Source organism: Stigmatopora nigra, chromosome 10 (assembly GCF_051989575.1).
Source record: "Stigmatopora nigra isolate UIUO_SnigA chromosome 10, RoL_Snig_1.1, whole genome shotgun sequence".
Taxonomy (NCBI): Eukaryota; Metazoa; Chordata; class Actinopteri; order Syngnathiformes; family Syngnathidae; genus Stigmatopora; species Stigmatopora nigra.
In genome coordinates this window covers 10,433,901-10,452,558 of record NC_135517.1, presented here as the reverse complement: position 1 = coordinate 10,452,558, position 18,658 = coordinate 10,433,901, and the positions used below count along the sequence as shown (strand labels likewise).

The window sequence follows — 18,658 nt, the reverse complement described above, 5'->3', positions numbered from 1 at the left end:
ATGGATAAACATTTATTAACAATACACAATAAAAAATAGATATTTAATATCAAATAACTTGTTTACTTATTTTTTTATATTTTTTTAAAATATATCTACTTATGTATTCCATAATACTGTTGGAAATTTATTTTTAAAATGTCATTGAATTCAGGAGTCAAGGAGTTAAAAAAAATGGCGTAATGTTGAGTTCTCATGGAAACTGAAAGTACATTGTTCACAGACTCAGCACATATGTTGTGATAAGTGTGTGATCAACACAGGTGGCATGGAAAAAGTCGCATAGAGGGCAAGACATCCGACGGGTATAAAAGGCAAAAAAAAGAACTGGAAGTTTAGACAGTTTTTGGGCAACCTGCAGACATGTTGAAGCTACTGTTGCTGACCACACTCGCCGCCTTGGGTAAGATTGCTTTCTTTGCTTCTCTTTATACTTGACAAAATAACTGTTGGAAATATTGCTTGGTGTATCCAGTGCTGGCTGAATTGGAGCCCCAGCCCAGGTTCCTGGAAGAGGTCGAGGGTGAAGAGAGAGTCGTTGGAGGAGAGGTGGCAAGACCCAACTCTTGGCCCTGGCAGGTAACAAATATTTGATGTGAATGTGCCTCAATTGCTTTAAGGATGTAATGATCTATTGCATTAATGTTGGCATACCACAGGGTTCAATACTAGAGCCTCTTTTTCTTTTTTACATTAGTGAGGAGATTCCAAATTGTAAGTCAATTTAATTTGAATGGATTTATTTGTAGTTTAGTGTCTTTCCTTGGTACGCTTGTTATGGGAGCTGTTTTTAAAATAGAAATAAACCAATAAAAAAACTAGCTTCATTTGTGATTGGACTCAAAGCCACCCAATGGGAAGCAATGTATTAATTGAGATGTTTTTTTTTAAAGCAACATGCCTCTCAAACATCAAACCATTTTAAAGACTTATTAAATAATAATAATGCTATACATTGTGCCTTGTATCAGATCTCTCTTCAGTTCAAATCTGGCAGCAACTTCCACCACACCTGTGGAGGAACTCTCGTCAAAAGAGGATGGGTGATGACTGCCGCTCACTGCGTTGACCGGTGGGTGGGAACGTTAACACCTGTAACCCTTTGCTTTTAAAAATCCAAAATCCTCATGCAAATTCCACACCACTACAGTTCCAGAACATGGCGCGTGGTTTTGGGAGACCACAACATTAACAGCCACGAGGGCCGAGAGCAGTACATGAGCGTGAGTCGCGTCTACATTCACCCCAGGTGGAACTCCAACAACGTCGCTGGAGGGTCAGCATCGCTCTTCTTCGTCGCTGTCTTCAAAATACAACTAAAATGTACTAAAAAGAACGTTCCCGCCGTCTTTAGGTGGGATATTGCCCTGCTGCGTCTGGCCTCCGAGGCGTCCCTCAACAATTACGTCCAGTTGGCTTCCCTCCCACCCTCGGGTCAGATCCTGCCCCACAACAACCTCTGTTACATCAGTGGATGGGGGCGTACCCAGAGTGAGTAATCGCTTTTCTCGCATTTGTGAGCTTTGTGAATGATTTCAGACATTTTTTTTTAACATATTTTGGTATTAACTAGATGGTTAGAGCCATAGAGAATGCCTGAAATTACATTAAATACATAAGTACATGGAAATAATAATTTAAAAAAAAACAACAACTCTAGAAAATTACATTAAATGACAACAACAAAATAGTGCAAACTCCTAAATCGGAAATATATTTTAAAAGGATTTCATGAAACAAATACACTGAAAAATATAATCAAAATATTAAAAAATAGAAGCAGAGGAAAATATATACAATTTAAAAACAGAAATTTATAAATGGCACATTTCAAAATGTAAACCATTCTTCTACTTTAAGGTTTTTCTTAGATAAAGTCAAAGTGAGTAGTTTTCCCAAAAAGTTTTATGAGATCCTTGTTAACATTCTACCAGGAATCAATTAAAAAAAAAAAAAATATATATATATATATATATATATATATATATATATATATATATATATATATATATATATATATATATATATATATATATATATATATATATATATATATATATATATATATATATATATATATATATATATATATATATATATATATATATATATATATATATATATATATATATATATATATATATATATATATATATATATATATATATATATATATATATATATATATATGTTACACGAGGTCATCTTCTGTACTTAAAGCTGGAGGTCAGCTGTCTGCCCAGCTGAAGCAGGCCTACCTCCCCTCGGTGCAACACAAGACGTGCTCCAGCTACGGATGGTGGGGCAGCACGGTCAAGACCTCCATGGTCTGCGCCGGAGGCGGCAGTGAGTCCGGGTGCCAGGTGACAATTCCACAAATGTATTATACACAAGCAATACCAACTCTATAAAAGCACTTTTATGCATGTAATCTTTATTTTATAGTCTAATAGTAACTCAAACAATCTCCAAAAAGAACATAATGTACTACCTTGTACAACACTGGAGAGATAAACATGATCAACAATTCTGGTTGTGATGTCACAACCAGAATAAATGCAAACAAGGGAGACATTCCCTAATGCAATGTTTTGGATTAAATAACTGTGACATGCTAAAACATAACACATTTGAGTGCCAATTTCTTTTTCTAGATATAAAATTGCATTAGTGCAGTCATTTTAACACCTTTTTTGACATTCCTAATTTTTTATTGGCTCTTAAAATGTGATTTTTGGTCTTAAGGGTGACTCCGGCGGCCCACTCAACTGCAAAGTAAACGGCAGATGGGCGGTGCATGGCGTTACCAGTTTTGTGTCGTCCAATGGATGCAACGCCTACAGGAAGCCCACCGTCTTCACCCGTGTGTCCGACTACATCAGCTGGATGAACGGCGTCAGTATCTACACCAATCCCTTGAGGGTAATTTGTGGAAAGTTTTTTGCTGTAATGATCTGTACTTTTCTCTTTGCAGATAATGGGTTGAAAGGAAAAGACAACGGGAGTCTGTATTTTTCTGGTGAAATAAGGAATAAAATGTCTTCCATTATCAATGTACAACTTTGAGTCATTTTTTCACTCAGTGATCACAGTTATAATTTTAAATAACCTTTATAAAATGGAACATTTTAAGGAAACGCCAGAGTTTCAAAAGATAATGCAAAGTAAAACTGCATAATTTTAACTACTGAGATTATATTTTGTCTTTTAGAGTTAGTTTGTGATATTTTTAGGGTAAGAGTTGTACTTTTTGATAGGGATTATTTTACCACTAATATATTTAAGTGGAATCTCCATCTTCTAAATGTTGTGATGTTTATTTTATACTAATATTTTATGTGTATAATTCCTTTTAAGTGTTCCCTTTTCTAAATGATGAATCTCATTATTTTATTGTTGTAAATGTTTTTGGTGAAATTGCCCTTAATACTGTAATGTTTGTGTGTTTGAACGGTGCTTCAATGGAGAATAGTTCTGATTCCTTTAGTAGATGTGCAGTGCCATCTAGTGAATGCAACATTATCCCATACGAAAAGTAAAAAAAAATATATATAAAATTCTCTACAAAAACGTGTAAATTATGGATTCCAAAACTCAAAAGTGGAAACAATTACGACTTGATAATAAACATTTCAATCCATGCGTAAATATAATAGGAATAATACAATTATTTGCCCTGTAAAACATATATACAAATAGTATGATGAAGACACAAAACTACAACCTAAATTAACTATTTTTTTCAGATGAAATGTGCCCATTTGATCTTTTCTTGTCTCTGTCATATCAAATGGAAAAAAATCTGCCTATTTTTACATCTGCAACCTGAGCAGGTGATTAATATCCATCATTAATAATGCAACACAGCCTCAGATCGACAATTTACTGCCCAAACCTTCAATTTGTCTTCAAGTCAGTGATAGAATAGTTTTGTGCTGATATGACTATGATGAATTCCCCATATTTTTTAAACCTTAAACAATGCGGAACTATCAAGCTCTGATTGCATTATTCATGTCATCTCAAGATGGTAGGGACCATTGAGATAGTGTTGTATTTTGCATTTTAATCAATAACAAAGGAACGATAGACAGAACTGCAATCAAGTATTCATGATTTGATACAGCAGATAGTCTGTACTAAAGCCTTGTCATCATTGTTTATTATTATATTTGGTTACATTTACATATACAGAGCATTGGAATCAAGTAAAAAAAAAATCTGATTGTTTTTTTGATGTTTTAACCTATTGCCTGCCACTGACATCAATAAATCTATTTAGACTGTGAGGCCTGTGGGCCCCAAGTCAAATTGGATGTCTATTGCCGGCAATGAAACCCGATTGCTAAATGTCAATGGATCCAATGTTTATGACTGTCAATGGTAGTAAAACAGGTTGAGGCCTACAAGCTACTAAAATAATCCAGAAGTATAGTGCAATATATATATTACTTACTACTGTAACAAAATTTGCAGAACAAAGAGAAAATGTCAAGCAACCAAAAACGACAATAAAAATCACAATCAAGATATCTCAATTTATCACATTGGGTAATTTTAAATGAATGTATCTATGTAAAACTAAATACTGATATTCTAGTTTCCTACACTCATTAGAAATAATAGAGAGGCAATTTTAAGTGATTAGTCTTAAAACTGACAAGCACAGCAGAATGTAGGCAGGATTTAAGATTCTTAGGCGGGCCACATTCAATGGTACGGTATTAAAAATTGGGCTGCGGGCCGGGGCGGTTGACCCGCAGGGCGTAGTTTGGACACACACCTCTTATAGCTAATTATAAACCTTTTCATAGCATGACATGCACGATCCGACTTATCAGCAGTCAGACGCTCTTGGATGGACGGGGCAGAACCAGCCTGAGCCCGATATCCACCACGCAGGACGGCATGTACGACAGTGGGATCCACACCAGCTTGGCGTCCCACCCGGCGCTGTAGCGGGTGCGAGGGTACACGGCGGTAAGCGCGTGCTCCATGCAGCTGGTCACCTTGTTTAAATCCGCGTCGCAGATGGCGTTCATGATGAAGCGTTGGATTCTAATATCTTTAACAACAAAAATGAATGAGAAATATTAAGGGTGGGGTGTGTCTTTAAAGAATTTAAGTCATTGTTTTCATTATTTATGGTTTGCTCATACATTGATGACAATTGATGTCCCTTTTTATGGAAATCAAAAAAAGATATATAGTTATAGAAATAACGTTATAGTGTGAAAAAGTTAAATCTCATTTGACGTATTGACCTTCTGATAAGGGGGCCCGGTGACAGAGTGGTTAATGCGTCAGCCTGAAAGTGGGGGACCTGAGTTCAAATCCAGGTCGGTCCACCTGTGTGGAGTTTGCATATGTGGTCCCCGGCCTGCGTGGGTTTTCTCCGGGTACTCCGGTTTCCTCCCACATTCCAGACATTCATGGTAGGCTGATTGAACACTCTAAATTGCCCCGAGGTATGAGAGTCAGCATGAACGGGTGTTTGTCTCCTTGTGCCCTGCGATTGGCTTATTTTCTCTTGATATGGTTACGACAATAACGACTAACTCACATTTATCCAGGTACTTGTCTCCATAACTAGCTTGTACTTCAGGGCTGAGTTGGTCCCACAAACGGTGCAACTCCCTCTCAATGGGTTCCAAGCTAGTGACGGCCGTCTTGAAGAAGCCTGGCTCAATGATGCAGACGTTCACCCCAAAGTAGTTAATATCCCTCCTGTGAATGGTCCAAGTTACTTGTTATGCTGACACGCAAGCTTGCATTCTAAAAATGTCCTTTCGTTTATTTGCCAATGCTCATGCCTTAGGGGGATTCTTAAGAATTCACCCAAGAAATCCAAAAACGGATCAATGGACGTTTTTCTCACCTGAGGCAGTCAGAGAACGACTCCACGGCGAACTTGGAGATGCAATAACCGCCTCCGTTAGCTGCAACCCGACCCAGAACCGAGGCCACGTTGACCACCCGCCCGCGGGCCTTCTTGATTAAGGGCAGGAAGGTGATAGTCATGCTGATTGTACCATTCATGTTGACTTTAAGCGTGCTATGGTAGTCTTCTACTTTCATCCATTCGGAGGGGCCCATTGGTAGAGAGCGTCCGGCGTTGTTCACGATACCCCAGAGTCCTTTTGACGCAGAAAAAGGAAACATTTAGAAATCAGATCAATTGAAAGTTGAGTTGCCAACATTGAAAAACAAACAAGGGAGACCTCATTTGTAGTCTGATAATTGCGATCTTTTGATTCTTTTTTTTGTATGTAAAACTTTTTGTAAAGAATAATTGTTTATCATGATTATATGACTAAAACCTGAATTAATTATGCACATATTTAATTGCTATAAGCACCTTGGAAAATTATAAGCAGGTATTTGAATGAAAATGTCTTTTAAATTACTAGAATAAAATGAATATTCTGCTCAATTTTTAACTGTGATTTTTGAGGTAAATAAAAAAAGAACATACTTCCACACTGCTTTATTGCAGCCAATGGGACTCACCATATTCACCAACCTCCTTTTTGGTCCACTCCATAGCTTTCTGAATGCTTTCCTGACTGGTCACATCTAGAAGCACCGTCTTCAAGTAGGGCCCCGTCATTTTCTTCAGCTCTTCGGCTCCATTTTGGGTCAGGCAGCCGGCCAACACGTGAAAACCTTTCCGCTCAAGCTTCTTACACAGTAGGTTTCCGAACCCCGAGTCGCAGCCGCTCACAAAGACGTATTTGTTGGTCACGTCTTCCATCTCCAGGCTGTCTCGGTACAGCCACGCAGCGGTCCAGAACACCGCAAAGGTGATGCTGATATATAGCCAAGCGCCATCCCTGCAAATGATGGATTTGACATTGACATTTCTCAAAAATAAAGAGAAAAATGAGCATTTCGATAGAACTGTGCATCCTACTGTCAAATTTTACAGCAAAAAAAAAAAAATATATATATATATATATATATAAATAAATATATATATCCTGAAGTAACTTTTTTGTTTCAAATTATCAACGTGACCCGCACCAAAACACTCTTACCCTAAAAGATCATATAGAAACTCCATTTTTTTTCTTCCCCCAAGCTCTGAAAGGGCTTCCTGGTCACCTGTCTAAGAACAAAAACAGCATTTAAAATAAAAGAAAAACTACCAAAATTAGACAAATGCCATTCATGAGCTCCAATTCTGACTACTTTTGTACGTGTGTACAAAATTACTAGTCAGGCCACATGAGAAATCTTTGTATAATACCCTTATGAAAGACAGAGAGGAATTTGTGAGGGATGATGGGGGTGTGAGGGAGGGCAGGGGGTTACATTGTTTGCAAATGCACATGTAATGCCCGTGACAGAGCTGCTTAGAGAAAATCAATTACATTCCAAGTTTAATAGATGGTGGGAAAAATATATTGTATTATTTGTATTGTCAATTAAATCCAGAGAGTAAGTAAAAAATGATAACAGAATTAACTGCCACTGACGACGATGGCCGTCCAATCCATCTGAACTGAATTGATTAGATGTAAATATAAATAAATAAATAGTTTCAATTCACAGTAATAGGATGCATAATCTAGCATACAGAGGTGGACAAGTCCGGTTCTCGAGAGCCCCTATCCAGTTTGTTTTCCATATCTCCCTCCTCTACCACACCTGAATCAAATGAACAACTCATCAGCCAGCTGTCCAGAAGATTCATACCAATCACGATTATTTGATTCAGGTCTGTTGGTGGAGGGAGACATGGAAAACAGATGGGATAAGGGCTCTCGAGGACCGGACTTGCTCTAATATGAGAATTAATGGTGGTCCAAAAAAAATCACTCAAGTTGATTTTATTTTAGAAATGGTTAAACATGGCACAAATTGACCTTTTCCGTGCATATTTTCCCCAATAGTATGTCAAAAAGGTTTACAAATCAAATTCACAAACTAATACATTTAACAACAATGCATTTCAAATATCAGCTTCATATTTTAAATCACACAGCAAAATTATTCATGAAAAATACTAAAAGAAACATCAGCTATCATTTTCAGTGTAAACAAAACTATTGTCAACCTACCTTTTATGCTCTTGAATGTGAACAAGTTATTCTTCTCTTCAACGTTTGTGCTGACGCCCAAACTCAAGGAGGCTTTCCCTCGCACCCATGCTACTTTATCCCTTAAGACAAGTCCGCCATTGCTAATCCCAAATCCATCGAGGCATTTGCTTTATGAAATTATGCACTTTGAGAATATAACAAAAAGCGAGCGTTTTGTTGCAGCGATTTAGATAAGCCAACTTTTCATTGCTTTACTGTACTATTGTATTGCTACTTTGAAATTATACTTTGGGGATCAGTAAAATGTTCCTTTTCATGTGCCCCAATACAATAAAGCGTTTATTTAAGCACGTTAGTTCTCGTAATCCCATGTGTGAAAGGCTTTTGTAAGATTGTAAAAGCTAGTGCTTGTTTGCTGACATGTTGTATAAATTGCAAAGCTTGTTACGCGCTAAAAAAAATAACTATCCATTTTTAAGGGTCACAAAGGGATGGAGTACATCCTAAATATCAATGCTGGTTTTATTATAAATACAAGAAGTGAACACATTCCCAACATTTTGATTGTCTTTATTTAAAAAAGAAAAAAAAATGTCATATTGTGCACATACAAAACAATAATACTGACTGACGGCCTTGATTCCAGAAATGAAGCCGTCTTACTTAAAAGAGTATGTACACTCTGGCGGCAATCCATCCTGCAATTTTTAGTAGTTCTTCTTGCATTCATTTATAAATAAACAGTCTTGCAGCTGACAGATAATGAAGTAAGCTGCCAGACTTCACATTTTAACCTCAACGTGTCGCACCGTGTCGTCAATTTCTGGTTGCTGGACTATTTAGGATGGTGCTGACTGAGGCTGACCCTTGTGTACGTACTCCAACGCCGTGGCGATGGTCCTCATGTCCATCTCGATGCTGCGTGCCCAGTTCTCCACATCACCGATTTCCTGAATTTGTAATGGGAGTTATTTTCATTTCCATTTGCAGCTGCCATTTCGACAAGTGTACCTTTAGGGCCTGATTGAAACCCTCCACCATGCTGATCCACTGTGCAGTTTGCTTGGAAAACTGACTGGCTTGAACTTGCAGTGTTTTTACTTCGTGGTCCAGTTTGCGCTGGTTTACGTAGGCCTGGGCCACGCTGAAATGAGAAACACATCCAAAAGGTCAGTTTATGTCCTTCTTCTTCCTCTCAAATTGACTTATTTTATTATTTGCTATTCCTGACACTTTCAACACGTCCCCTCTGTAAATGACGTACATTGTAAAAGTACTTAAATAAGGTAGCAAGTAATGTAGATTTATTTATTTTTTTATGTATGATTGAATTCCTCCAATGGCTTTTCATCATCACTTTAAGAATGTAAAATAAGTTACTGATATTCTATTAAAAGAGGATGAGTACTTTTCAATAGCAGCCAGTGAGTTAAATACGCAGTACAATTACCTATTTGGATGTAAGTTGTCACAATTCTATAGCACCATTAACAGAATAACTATCACACATCAAATATTTTTAAAAATTTAAAAATTAGAATATATAAGCACGTCACTAGTCTTTACCCGACATTGAGATGATCCACGAGGGCTTCCGTAAGGCAGGTGGCTGCGGAAATAGCTTCACGGCGTCTTCTTTCTACAAAAATAATCAAAACTGACAATATGATGTATACTAAAACACAAGATGAGGACGTAAGAATACACCGTGCTTTATATTTCCGTCCCTTTTCTGTTGAGAGCAGACAAATATTCGGTGTTCACTGCTTTGTTTTTAGCATTCGTTACCATTTGTTAGCAAAGTGGTTTAGTTCTCAATAATGACCGGTCCTGAAAATTCACCTTGTTGTTCTTTCCTCTCGTTTTGTTTCGCCTGGTGCTCCTTCAGCAAACGAGACAACATCTTCATACGGCTGGAAGTGTTTGGGAAATGTTAAGCTAAAAAGGCAAATGCAGGAAAACCAGGGTAAGATGCTAACAGCTGACCGGTCGTCACGAGACCAAAAAGTGATGTCACGAGAAGGCGTTTCAGCATTGTTTTTTTTTTTTAATGAATTTGGATAAAGAATGATAAATAAATTAACCTTATTAAACTACTTGAAAGACTTCTGATATCCATTGAGATTTAAGTTGGTATTACAAAAAATAGTAAAATGTACTACTAAGATTAAATGCAAAACACAATACAGACAAAATATAGAATAGATGAAATTAAAGGCAAGACGGGATAAACAATCAAAACATACAAAATCAGAAAAATGCCATAGGATTTTATATACATTTTACTGTACTTTATATTTGCTCTATTTTTGCGAAATGACGTAAACAGAAGTCGCCTTAAAAATAAAAGTAATGCATACATTTGATCTTTCATGCAGAAATATCAATACATTTTAACAATCAAATCATCATTAAAATCTTATTTCATTACAGTTGACAATTTTAAAACAATTTCAAATAACTTTCTGCTTCATTAGTCACTTGTATATTTTTATTTTGAATTATTAGTACGGGAAATGCTCTCACGGCACTTGCTAGCTCTGTGAGGCTCACTAGCATAAGCAATCATGGGTGTCAGACGGTATCAATAAGGAGACAACATCAACACGACGTTAGAGGGCATTAACCCCGCGTCCCGTCATCGTCTGCCCGCGCCAGGTACGTCGCGGTACGGCATGGTACTCCGGTATGGCTCGGTATAAAAACCCCAGCCCCGGTTTACGCTAGCACGAAATCTGCGTTCATATATAATGTTTAATCATGGCCAATGTGTCTCCCCAGCGGTGCATTCAGGGAGCAAGGTTGGAACTATTTCGCATGTTAAGTGGATTATTAACATATATAAACACATGACATTATGTAATATGAAAACGATGGCATGGTAGCTATTAGCGCTGGTTGGGATTTTCTATCCGAAATAGCGACGCTTAACCAACCGTGTCATTGCATAACCTAAGGTGAAGACATGTTGTTCACTCTTTGGTTGCCATTGACGATGGTAGACGTCCAATTCCATTTTTTGACTGGAAGCGATCGAGGGATCGCAATGCTGGACGTCTATTGCTGTCAATGGCAGTGAATGAGTGCAAATGTACATTTTCCTCACTCACTTCCATCTCATGTCACAGTTGTTTGTTCTTGGCAGTGTTATGGATGAGCTATGAAGGCCCAATTGCAAGTCACAGGTATGTCCCCTTTAAAAAAACTATATGAATACCAATTCCTCAATTTTGCAACACAACCAAATGAGTATGGTTAAAAAAAATCAGGTTTTCCTAAGTTATTATTAATATGACATGTTTGACATCTTCTCCCAGTGCTATCTGCCAAACTTAAGGAAAACAAAAAGAACTGGTTTGGTCCCAGTCCGTATGTGGAGGTCGCCGTGGACGGCCAGTCAAAGCGGACTGAGAAATGCAACAACACACACAGTCCAAAATGGAAGCAGGCCGTTACTGTGTAAGTACAATAAAGCTGCCACAAAAGGTTATTTTGAAAGTTGACTCATCGCTAATTATTTTTGCCGTCAGTCCACTAAGTCTGATGAAAATCACATCTTATTTCCTATTTTAATTCACAGTTTTTTACATTAGGCTTAAATATTACTACAAAAGAATACATCTACAGTAATACCTTGAGATATGATCTTAATGTGTTCCGGGACTGTGCTCATATGTCGATTTATTCGTGTCTCAAATCAATGTTTCCCTTTCAGCATTGTGACGCCTCTCAGCAAGCTGATATTCCGCGTCTGGAGCCACCAAACGCTCAAGGCGGACATCTTGCTTGGAATGGCCACGCTGGAGATCCGCGAGACGCTGAAGGCCAACGAGCTAAAACGTGAGAGTTCACTGCTCATTCACTGTTGAAAAATCCTTACAGTGTTACGAGAGGCAGCCTCAGACTTATCTGGTTACCAGATCAAGCGTGATACTGCATCCTGACATCGGCTGTCTATCATCAGCTTATCATTCGGTCTTAGTTTTTGCTCACTTGTTATGCAAGAGTCCAAAGTTTTGCTTGCTATAAGAATATTTCAGTTTGCGTCAGTGGACTGGTCCTACTTCAACGCTTGAGGTTGTAGGTTACATGTGGTTTAAGCTCTCAATTGCCAGCAGTCATTGTATTTGAAGAAGATATGTTCTAAAAAATACTCATTTGTCATCCTTAAACAATTTGATAATAGAAAAAATGTTGATTCCATCAGGAGGACTTCAAGAGTAAATTCAATAACAAACGTTTTAAAATCGTGCTTGTCAAATCAATCAGCCAGAGAGGGCTGAGTTGTCATTCAAGCTACAGTGAAGTGAGTTAGTGAGCTATTTATGTTTTTGACAATGGCGCCGATCAGTAAAATTTATGAGGTATAAGCCTGAATGGGGAGGGGGGCTTTAGGGGGGGTCCTCTTTTATTGTACAAGTGGCTTTAACACTATAGCAGACCATATTTTTAATACATACATTGATTTCAATTCACAATTGTACGCCTGTTAATATAAAACATTTTAATGATGGTTTTGTGTGTCTCTCAGTGTGCGAGGTGATCCAGACATTGCAGCTGTGCTCCGAGAGGAATTCCCGGGATATCGTCGGCGACCTGTCCGTGTGTCTGGACGGTATGCACGTGGACCCGGAAGCTTTGGCCTCGGCAGAGAGAGAGCACGGTGAGATGGCGCTGCGACTCACAAGCAGGCCAATATCAAAATTGGATATTTTTCTGTAGCTCGAAATGATGATGCACTAAGATGTTGTTTCAGTTCGCTTTCTTTAGAAGTTGCTTCCATCTGGAGGACTTGAGTGGAATAGCATTTTTAACCCTTAATTGTCATGTTGAGCTACATTGCCCAACCACACATTCACAAGAATAATAAAAATAAAAATAACAATAACTCAAATAAATATATATATTTCTGATTCCAGCTTCAATCCTAAAAGATAACGGAAGACCAAATGGAAGCACTGGCAACAGGTAGAGTAAACCTAAGAAAAGAAAACCTGAACTCTCAATGCCGTTAACGCCATTTGGACATCTATTACAGTGAATGTCAGGCATGGAGTTCAAATGTACATTCTTTATAATATTGCTTCTCCTACCTAATTTACACAGGACAAGCAGAGACGCATCTCCCTCCAGCGACTTGGACGAGTGGGTCATCGTCCCCGACGCGCACCCAGTTAACGGCCCAGGCTCCCCTTCCCACTCTCCGGGGGGTGCCGCTGGCCCTCGCCGCTCCAGATCAGCGCGTCCTTCCTCAGCACCCGGTATACCCTGTTTTACCGAGTATTTCGATCACATGATGCGGCAATATTATTTTTACATTAAAAAAATGTAAAAAAAAACCTGACCCTCAATGTTTTAATTACTTTTTCTAGTTTCTTCCAGCAGTTCCTCTCCTTGCGAGTTAAGCGAAGGTCCGACAACTGACGCCTCCTTACAGACGTCTGCCCGTGAGAATTTGGATCAGCACCCGGAATCTGGGGGAGCCGTAGCGAGGTCCACGGTGGCCACTGGGCCTAAACCCGCAACGCTGGCAGCGCCGGTCGCAGCCGCTTCCAGACTCTCACCTATAAATAACGGCCCTTTGCCACAAGGGTAAAATTGGTTTAATTTTGGAGTACCGCATGTTTTTTGTTTTTTTTTGTTCCTGTTGCACTGAGGCATTTCTGTATATCGCCATGCAGTTGGGAGCAGCGTGTCGACCAGAACGGACGAATGTATTTTGTCGATCACATTGAGAAACGGACAACCTGGGAACGACCTGAGTCTCTGCCATCAGGGTAAGGCCATCATAGGCTCATATTTACAGTAATCCCTCGAATATCGCGGTTAATGTAGACCAGACGTAATCGAAAAATCACAAAGTATTAAAGATGTTAACCTCACAGGTGGGAGCGCCGGGTGGACCCCATGGGGCGCGTCTACTTTGTGGACCACATCACCAGGACCACCACGTGGCAGCGCCCCACACAGGAGTCGGTGCGCAACTACGAGGAGTGGCAGCATCAACGTAGTCAACTGCAGGGGGCCATGCAGCAGTTTAATCAAAGATTCATTTTCGGGGTGAGGATACTCTAGGGAGTTGGTTACTTGCTCACTGACATTTAGATAACCTTGGCTACAGACTTGGAATTCAAAATATAGCTGCCTCAGAAATTCCAATGCAACTCCCTTTTTAAAAAGCATGTAGAAGTATGTCTTTGGCACATGAGTACAGCTTTAAAGTGTATTTTCTTTTTTTCTTCCTTTTATTTTAGCTACAAGACCAGTTGGCGGCCACCACTAACAAAGAGTTTGATCCAATGGGCCCTCTGCCACATGGTTGGGGTAAATATAATTTTTGTATATGTATGTGTGTACATGTATGCGTGTGTGTGTCTGTGTACATTTATGCATATGATATTTCCAAATTTGCTGTGGCCCAATAAATATAGGGCGTGGGCCTTAGTTTTGACACCTCTAATTGAACTCAGTGGAGGCAGAGTTTGTTTTATTTTTCTAATTGTATTTAACAGAAAAGAGGACGGATACAAATGGCAGAGTGTATTTTGTCCATCACCCAACAAGGACAACTCAGTGGGAAGACCCTAGGACTCAAGGGTAAATGCTAAAGTTAGCATTGATGAGATTAACATTTTTTTTTTTTTGGTTAATGACAGTTGAAACTGGGAAATTTTTGTGTCTTTATTTGATATGTGCCAACGATTCAGCGCTGTTTTTAAAATCGCTGTGCGTTTGTTCTTACCAGTCTGCTGAATGACAAACCACTACCCGAAGGATGGGAGATGAGGTTCACCGTGGACGGCATTCCCTATTTCGTGGATCACAACAGACGAACCACCACCTACATCGATCCTCGCACTGGCAAATCCTCGCTGTGAGTCATCGGTTGGAGCAGTTTGTGAATAGAACAATGTCTTTTCTTGGTTAAAAATGCATCCCCCGGTTTCCATTCCCAGTGAAAACGGACCACAAATTACATACGTCAGGGACTTTAAAGCCAAAGTGCAATACTTTCGCTTCTGGTGTCAGGTGAGAAAGGCCGATTTGTGTCTGTGTTGGAGTTCCAACTGATTATCTTGTCTTTGCTTGCCTCTACAGCAACTGTCAATGCCTCAACATATTAAGATTTCCGTATCCAGGAAAACCTTGTTTGAAGATTCGTTCCAGCAGGTGAGAAAATGTGACCTGACCTGAGTTTTGAGATGAAACTGGCAATTTTTACCACAATGAAGTCATACATATTAATATTACTGGATTAAAGTTGTGATATTACACAAATAAAATGATAAATGGTCATCTCACTGGGTAGAAATAATAGTAATATTACAAGATTTAGGTCATTTTCTTGCTTATTTTTACAATCTGTGAACTGGAACCTGTTTGGTTTCACGTGCTGAATCTATTGGCAATTTATTAACATAAAACTGCTTTCGGCATAATATCAGGAGATTTAAGTCATTATTTGAGGAAAAAAAGCAAGATTCAGGTCATTATAAGGGCATGTAGGCACAAAAATGCGGGCGATCTGAACACAGCATTAGGAGACATCCTGGTTTCTTAGTTTGAGTGATGGTTTGCTCATGCCTTTCTCACTTGTGTAACTGGCCAACCTGTTTCATTGATAGATCATGAGCTTCCATCCTCAAGATCTAAGACGAAGACTGTGGATTATTTTCCCTGGTGAAGAAGGCCTGGACTATGGTGGCGTGGCCAGGGAGTGGTTCTTCCTGCTATCTCACGAAGTGCTCAATCCCATGTACTGCCTGTTTGAGTATGCCGGCAAAGACAACTACTGCCTGCAGATCAACCCCGCCTCTTACATCAACCCCGACCACCTCAAGTATTTCAAATTCATCGGGCGTTTCATCGCCATGGTAAAGTAACCGGACAATTGCGTTAGTGCTTCTATCTCGTTCCTTACGTTTTTTGTTTGGATGCAGAATTAGCATATTTATGAAACCAAGAATTATATTAAGTCTGTCTCTACTTTCAATCCTAGGCTTTGTTCCACGGCAAGTTTATCGACACAGGCTTCTCGCTGCCGTTCTACAAGCGTATCCTCAACAAACCCCTCGCCCTCAAAGACCTGGAGTCGGTGGATCCAGAATTTTACAACTCTCTCATATGGATCAAGTAGGTTGTGAGCAGTGTAAATAAACAACCACAAACATTACATATACAGTAAAACCTACAGTAAATATGGTATGTACTGTGGCTTTTCCTAGGGATAACAACATAGAAGAGTGCGGGCTAGAGATGTTCTTTTCTGTCGACAAGGAGATCTTAGGCGAGGTCACCACGCATGAGCTCAAACCGGATGGAGGTAACATTCAGGTGACTGAGGAAAACAAGGAGGAGTACATCAGGTGCCGTCTTCACGCTCCCAACGCAAAAACGGAAAGTAATGTCACAGCGACATAGACACGTCTATCTATCTTGTGCTGATGACAGGTTGGTGGCCGAGTGGAGACTGTCCAGAGGTGTGGAGGAACAGACCCAGGCCTTCTTTGAGGGCTTCAATGAAGTTCTCCCTCAGCAGTACCTTCAGTACTTTGATGCCAAAGAACTAGAGGTGATTTAATCAAATGAAAAAGTCATATCAAATTCTACTGCTTCTTGTGCAATTTGAGGTTTTACATGTGTTTTTTGGGGGGATTTTGTTTTAGGTGATGCTCTGTGGCATGCAGGAAATCGACCTGGTGGACTGGCAGAGGAACACCATCTACAGGCATTACGCTCGCAGCAGCAAGCAGATTCATTGGTTCTGGCAGGTAGGCACTGTGCTCAGATCAAGATTTTTTTTTTTTCATTTAAGTTCATCTCCAAAATGGAGGAAAATGTTTTTTGTGTTCGGGCCATGGCCGGGAAAGGATGGTAGGGCAACAATGGGATAGGGCAGGGATTGGTTTAGAGATACTACGCGAGGGCAGGACAGTTTAAGATAGGGCAGGGGAGGGTCCAATCTGAACAGTTGCGATTTACATGTTCGCAGTTTGCAAAGGAGATGGACAACGAAAAGAGGATGCGACTACTACAGTTCGTCACCGGAACGTGTCGCCTTCCTGTGGGGGGCTTTGCTGACCTCATGGGTACTTAAATGGCTCCTACTTTGTCATAACGTGCTGTTTTTCTTTTTAATGCACATGTTCACTTTTATTTGATGTCTTTTTATATGTACAAATGTAGGAAGCAACGGGCCCCAGAAATTCTGCATCGAAAAAGTGGGAAAAGAAAACTGGCTTCCGCGAAGTCACACATGGTAATTTCCCTTTTACTTCCTCAAAGAAAATGTTCGTCTTCTTTATTGTGATTATTTTTTCTTTCTGTTCTAGCTTCAATCGTCTGGACTTGCCTCCCTACAAGAGCTACGAGCAGCTAAAGGAGAAACTCATGTTTGCCATCGAGGAGACGGAAGGCTTTGGGCAGGAGTAACTATATGACACCATGCTCCCCTTTTTACACCCCGCCCCATCCCCTCTGTAAAGCACGTCAACCGTATGCAATGGCAGCCAAATTCAGATCATCATGCCCCGCCCACGTTTGATCAAAAGTCAAAACTTCTGATGACTATGCACTCAGATTTTATGATGGATTAATTTCTAATTTCCTGTTCCATCTCGAGTGTTCTGACTTGGAAATGTAGCACAGGATGTTGTTTGCGTCAACATTTTTTTTTTTCCAGTGTCACTTTCCTCGCCTTCTTCGATGTAGTTTGCACACTTAACCGCGTGATTGTCCCCCGACAGAGCTTTTATTTTTTTAAAGTGCAATAGTTTTGTAGCTTTACTTACAGTCATTTCGGATTACTTTACCAGATCAGTTTAATTTTAGTGCTTATTTCACTAACTGATGGAGTCGGAGGGCCGGAAATAGAAAATAGGACTACGATAATAAAGTGGGACGACTAAATGGCATATGTTGCAATACTGAGAGAGAGAGATAGAAAAAAGTTATGTTAATATTAAGAGATAAAACTATATTAAATGATATTTTGAGAAAAGAAGTCATGGATTTTAGAAAAATATGCCATAGAGTCATACGAGATTAAAGCCGTAATGGTACAATAGTCTCACGTTGTAATATAAACGGAAGAAAATCATGACATTATTGACGTTAGTTTTTGTGGGATGTTTTTTCTTTCTTTCTTTTTTTTTTAAATCTGTGCTATTTATTCATTTTAATGGTGGTTCAGTGCTCCACAAAGTACAAAACATATTTAACTAAGTCATAGTGTTAAGACGAATGAATTTATTCTCATCATTTGAGACTTTTTTCTCATAGTATGACTTCTATTGTTTAGACACCATTCTCGCAGTCCTATTTTTGTCAGGCCCTAAAACTCCGGAAAGGTTGCCGGGCTAATGTCAGTGGTTTGCTTCTGATTTCTTCGGACCAAACTTTCACCCAAAAGGGACAATTTCATTGGACTGGACTGCAAAGGTTCCCTTTGTAATAATCTGTGTGTGGATAACAAATTGTTAAGAAAAATGCTACTTATAAAGTGGAAACAATCACGTGTAATTTGACCTGTAAATAAATATCTTCTTCCCTAGTGCGTGAGTTTGATATTTATAGTCGGGCTTCTAAAAAAAAGTGTGTGTGAGTGAGTGGGT

At 39.2% G+C, this 18,658-nt stretch overlaps 4 protein-coding genes across 8 annotated transcripts; 2 read left to right on the top strand and 2 right to left on the bottom strand.

Annotated features, from left to right (window-relative positions):
* The first annotated feature begins 298 nt into the window (after window positions 1–298).
* Window positions 299–3,077, top strand: LOC144203759 (elastase-1-like). The gene is made up of 8 exons (XM_077727345.1): window positions 299–403; window positions 476–579; window positions 972–1,072; window positions 1,151–1,276; window positions 1,355–1,491; window positions 2,221–2,363; window positions 2,746–2,895; window positions 2,975–3,077. Exons 1-8 carry the CDS (start codon window positions 364–366, stop codon window positions 2,984–2,986), a joined length of 813 nt encoding a protein of 270 aa, XP_077583471.1. The 5' UTR covers window positions 299–363; the 3' UTR covers window positions 2,987–3,077.
* A 1,200-nt stretch (window positions 3,078–4,277) lies between these two features.
* On the bottom strand, window positions 4,278–8,233 carry rdh5 (retinol dehydrogenase 5 (11-cis/9-cis)). Its single transcript, XM_077727344.1, has 6 exons — window positions 8,064–8,233; window positions 7,038–7,108; window positions 6,511–6,833; window positions 5,879–6,137; window positions 5,564–5,727; window positions 4,278–5,065 (listed from the first exon to the last, which is right to left on the bottom strand). The coding sequence occupies exons 2-6, from the start codon at window positions 7,061–7,063 to the stop codon at window positions 4,845–4,847; spliced, it is 993 nt and encodes a 330-aa protein (XP_077583470.1). The 5' UTR covers window positions 7,064–7,108; window positions 8,064–8,233; the 3' UTR covers window positions 4,278–4,844.
* Window positions 8,234–8,599: 366 nt separating this feature from the next.
* On the bottom strand, window positions 8,600–10,072 carry bloc1s1 (biogenesis of lysosomal organelles complex-1, subunit 1). Its single transcript, XM_077725581.1, has 4 exons — window positions 9,888–10,072; window positions 9,612–9,684; window positions 9,057–9,189; window positions 8,600–8,995 (listed from the first exon to the last, which is right to left on the bottom strand). The coding sequence occupies exons 1-4, from the start codon at window positions 9,952–9,954 to the stop codon at window positions 8,885–8,887; spliced, it is 384 nt and encodes a 127-aa protein (XP_077581707.1). The 5' UTR covers window positions 9,955–10,072; the 3' UTR covers window positions 8,600–8,884.
* On the top strand, window positions 9,655–18,597 carry LOC144202690 (E3 ubiquitin-protein ligase Itchy-like). Of its 5 annotated transcripts, XM_077725575.1 has the most exons (24): window positions 10,563–10,703; window positions 10,827–10,846; window positions 11,174–11,230; window positions 11,363–11,504; window positions 11,761–11,885; window positions 12,577–12,708; window positions 12,965–13,013; window positions 13,152–13,306; window positions 13,418–13,637; window positions 13,727–13,822; window positions 13,931–14,105; window positions 14,300–14,369; window positions 14,558–14,642; window positions 14,791–14,919; window positions 15,002–15,074; window positions 15,144–15,215; window positions 15,671–15,919; window positions 16,045–16,178; window positions 16,271–16,411; window positions 16,497–16,617; window positions 16,712–16,816; window positions 17,038–17,134; window positions 17,232–17,304; window positions 17,378–18,597. In XM_077725575.1, exons 3-24 carry the CDS (start codon window positions 11,206–11,208, stop codon window positions 17,475–17,477), a joined length of 2,568 nt encoding a protein of 855 aa, XP_077581701.1. In that variant the 5' UTR covers window positions 10,563–10,703; window positions 10,827–10,846; window positions 11,174–11,205; the 3' UTR covers window positions 17,478–18,597. The 5 variants fall into 5 exon arrangements, with proteins under 5 accessions (XP_077581702.1, XP_077581700.1, XP_077581701.1 ...); XM_077725576.1 differs by lacking the exons at window positions 10,563–10,703; window positions 10,827–10,846 and adding an exon at window positions 9,655–10,011; XM_077725574.1 differs by lacking the exon at window positions 10,827–10,846 and having other exon boundaries at window positions 10,549–10,703.
* Window positions 18,598–18,658: the final 61 nt, after the last annotated feature.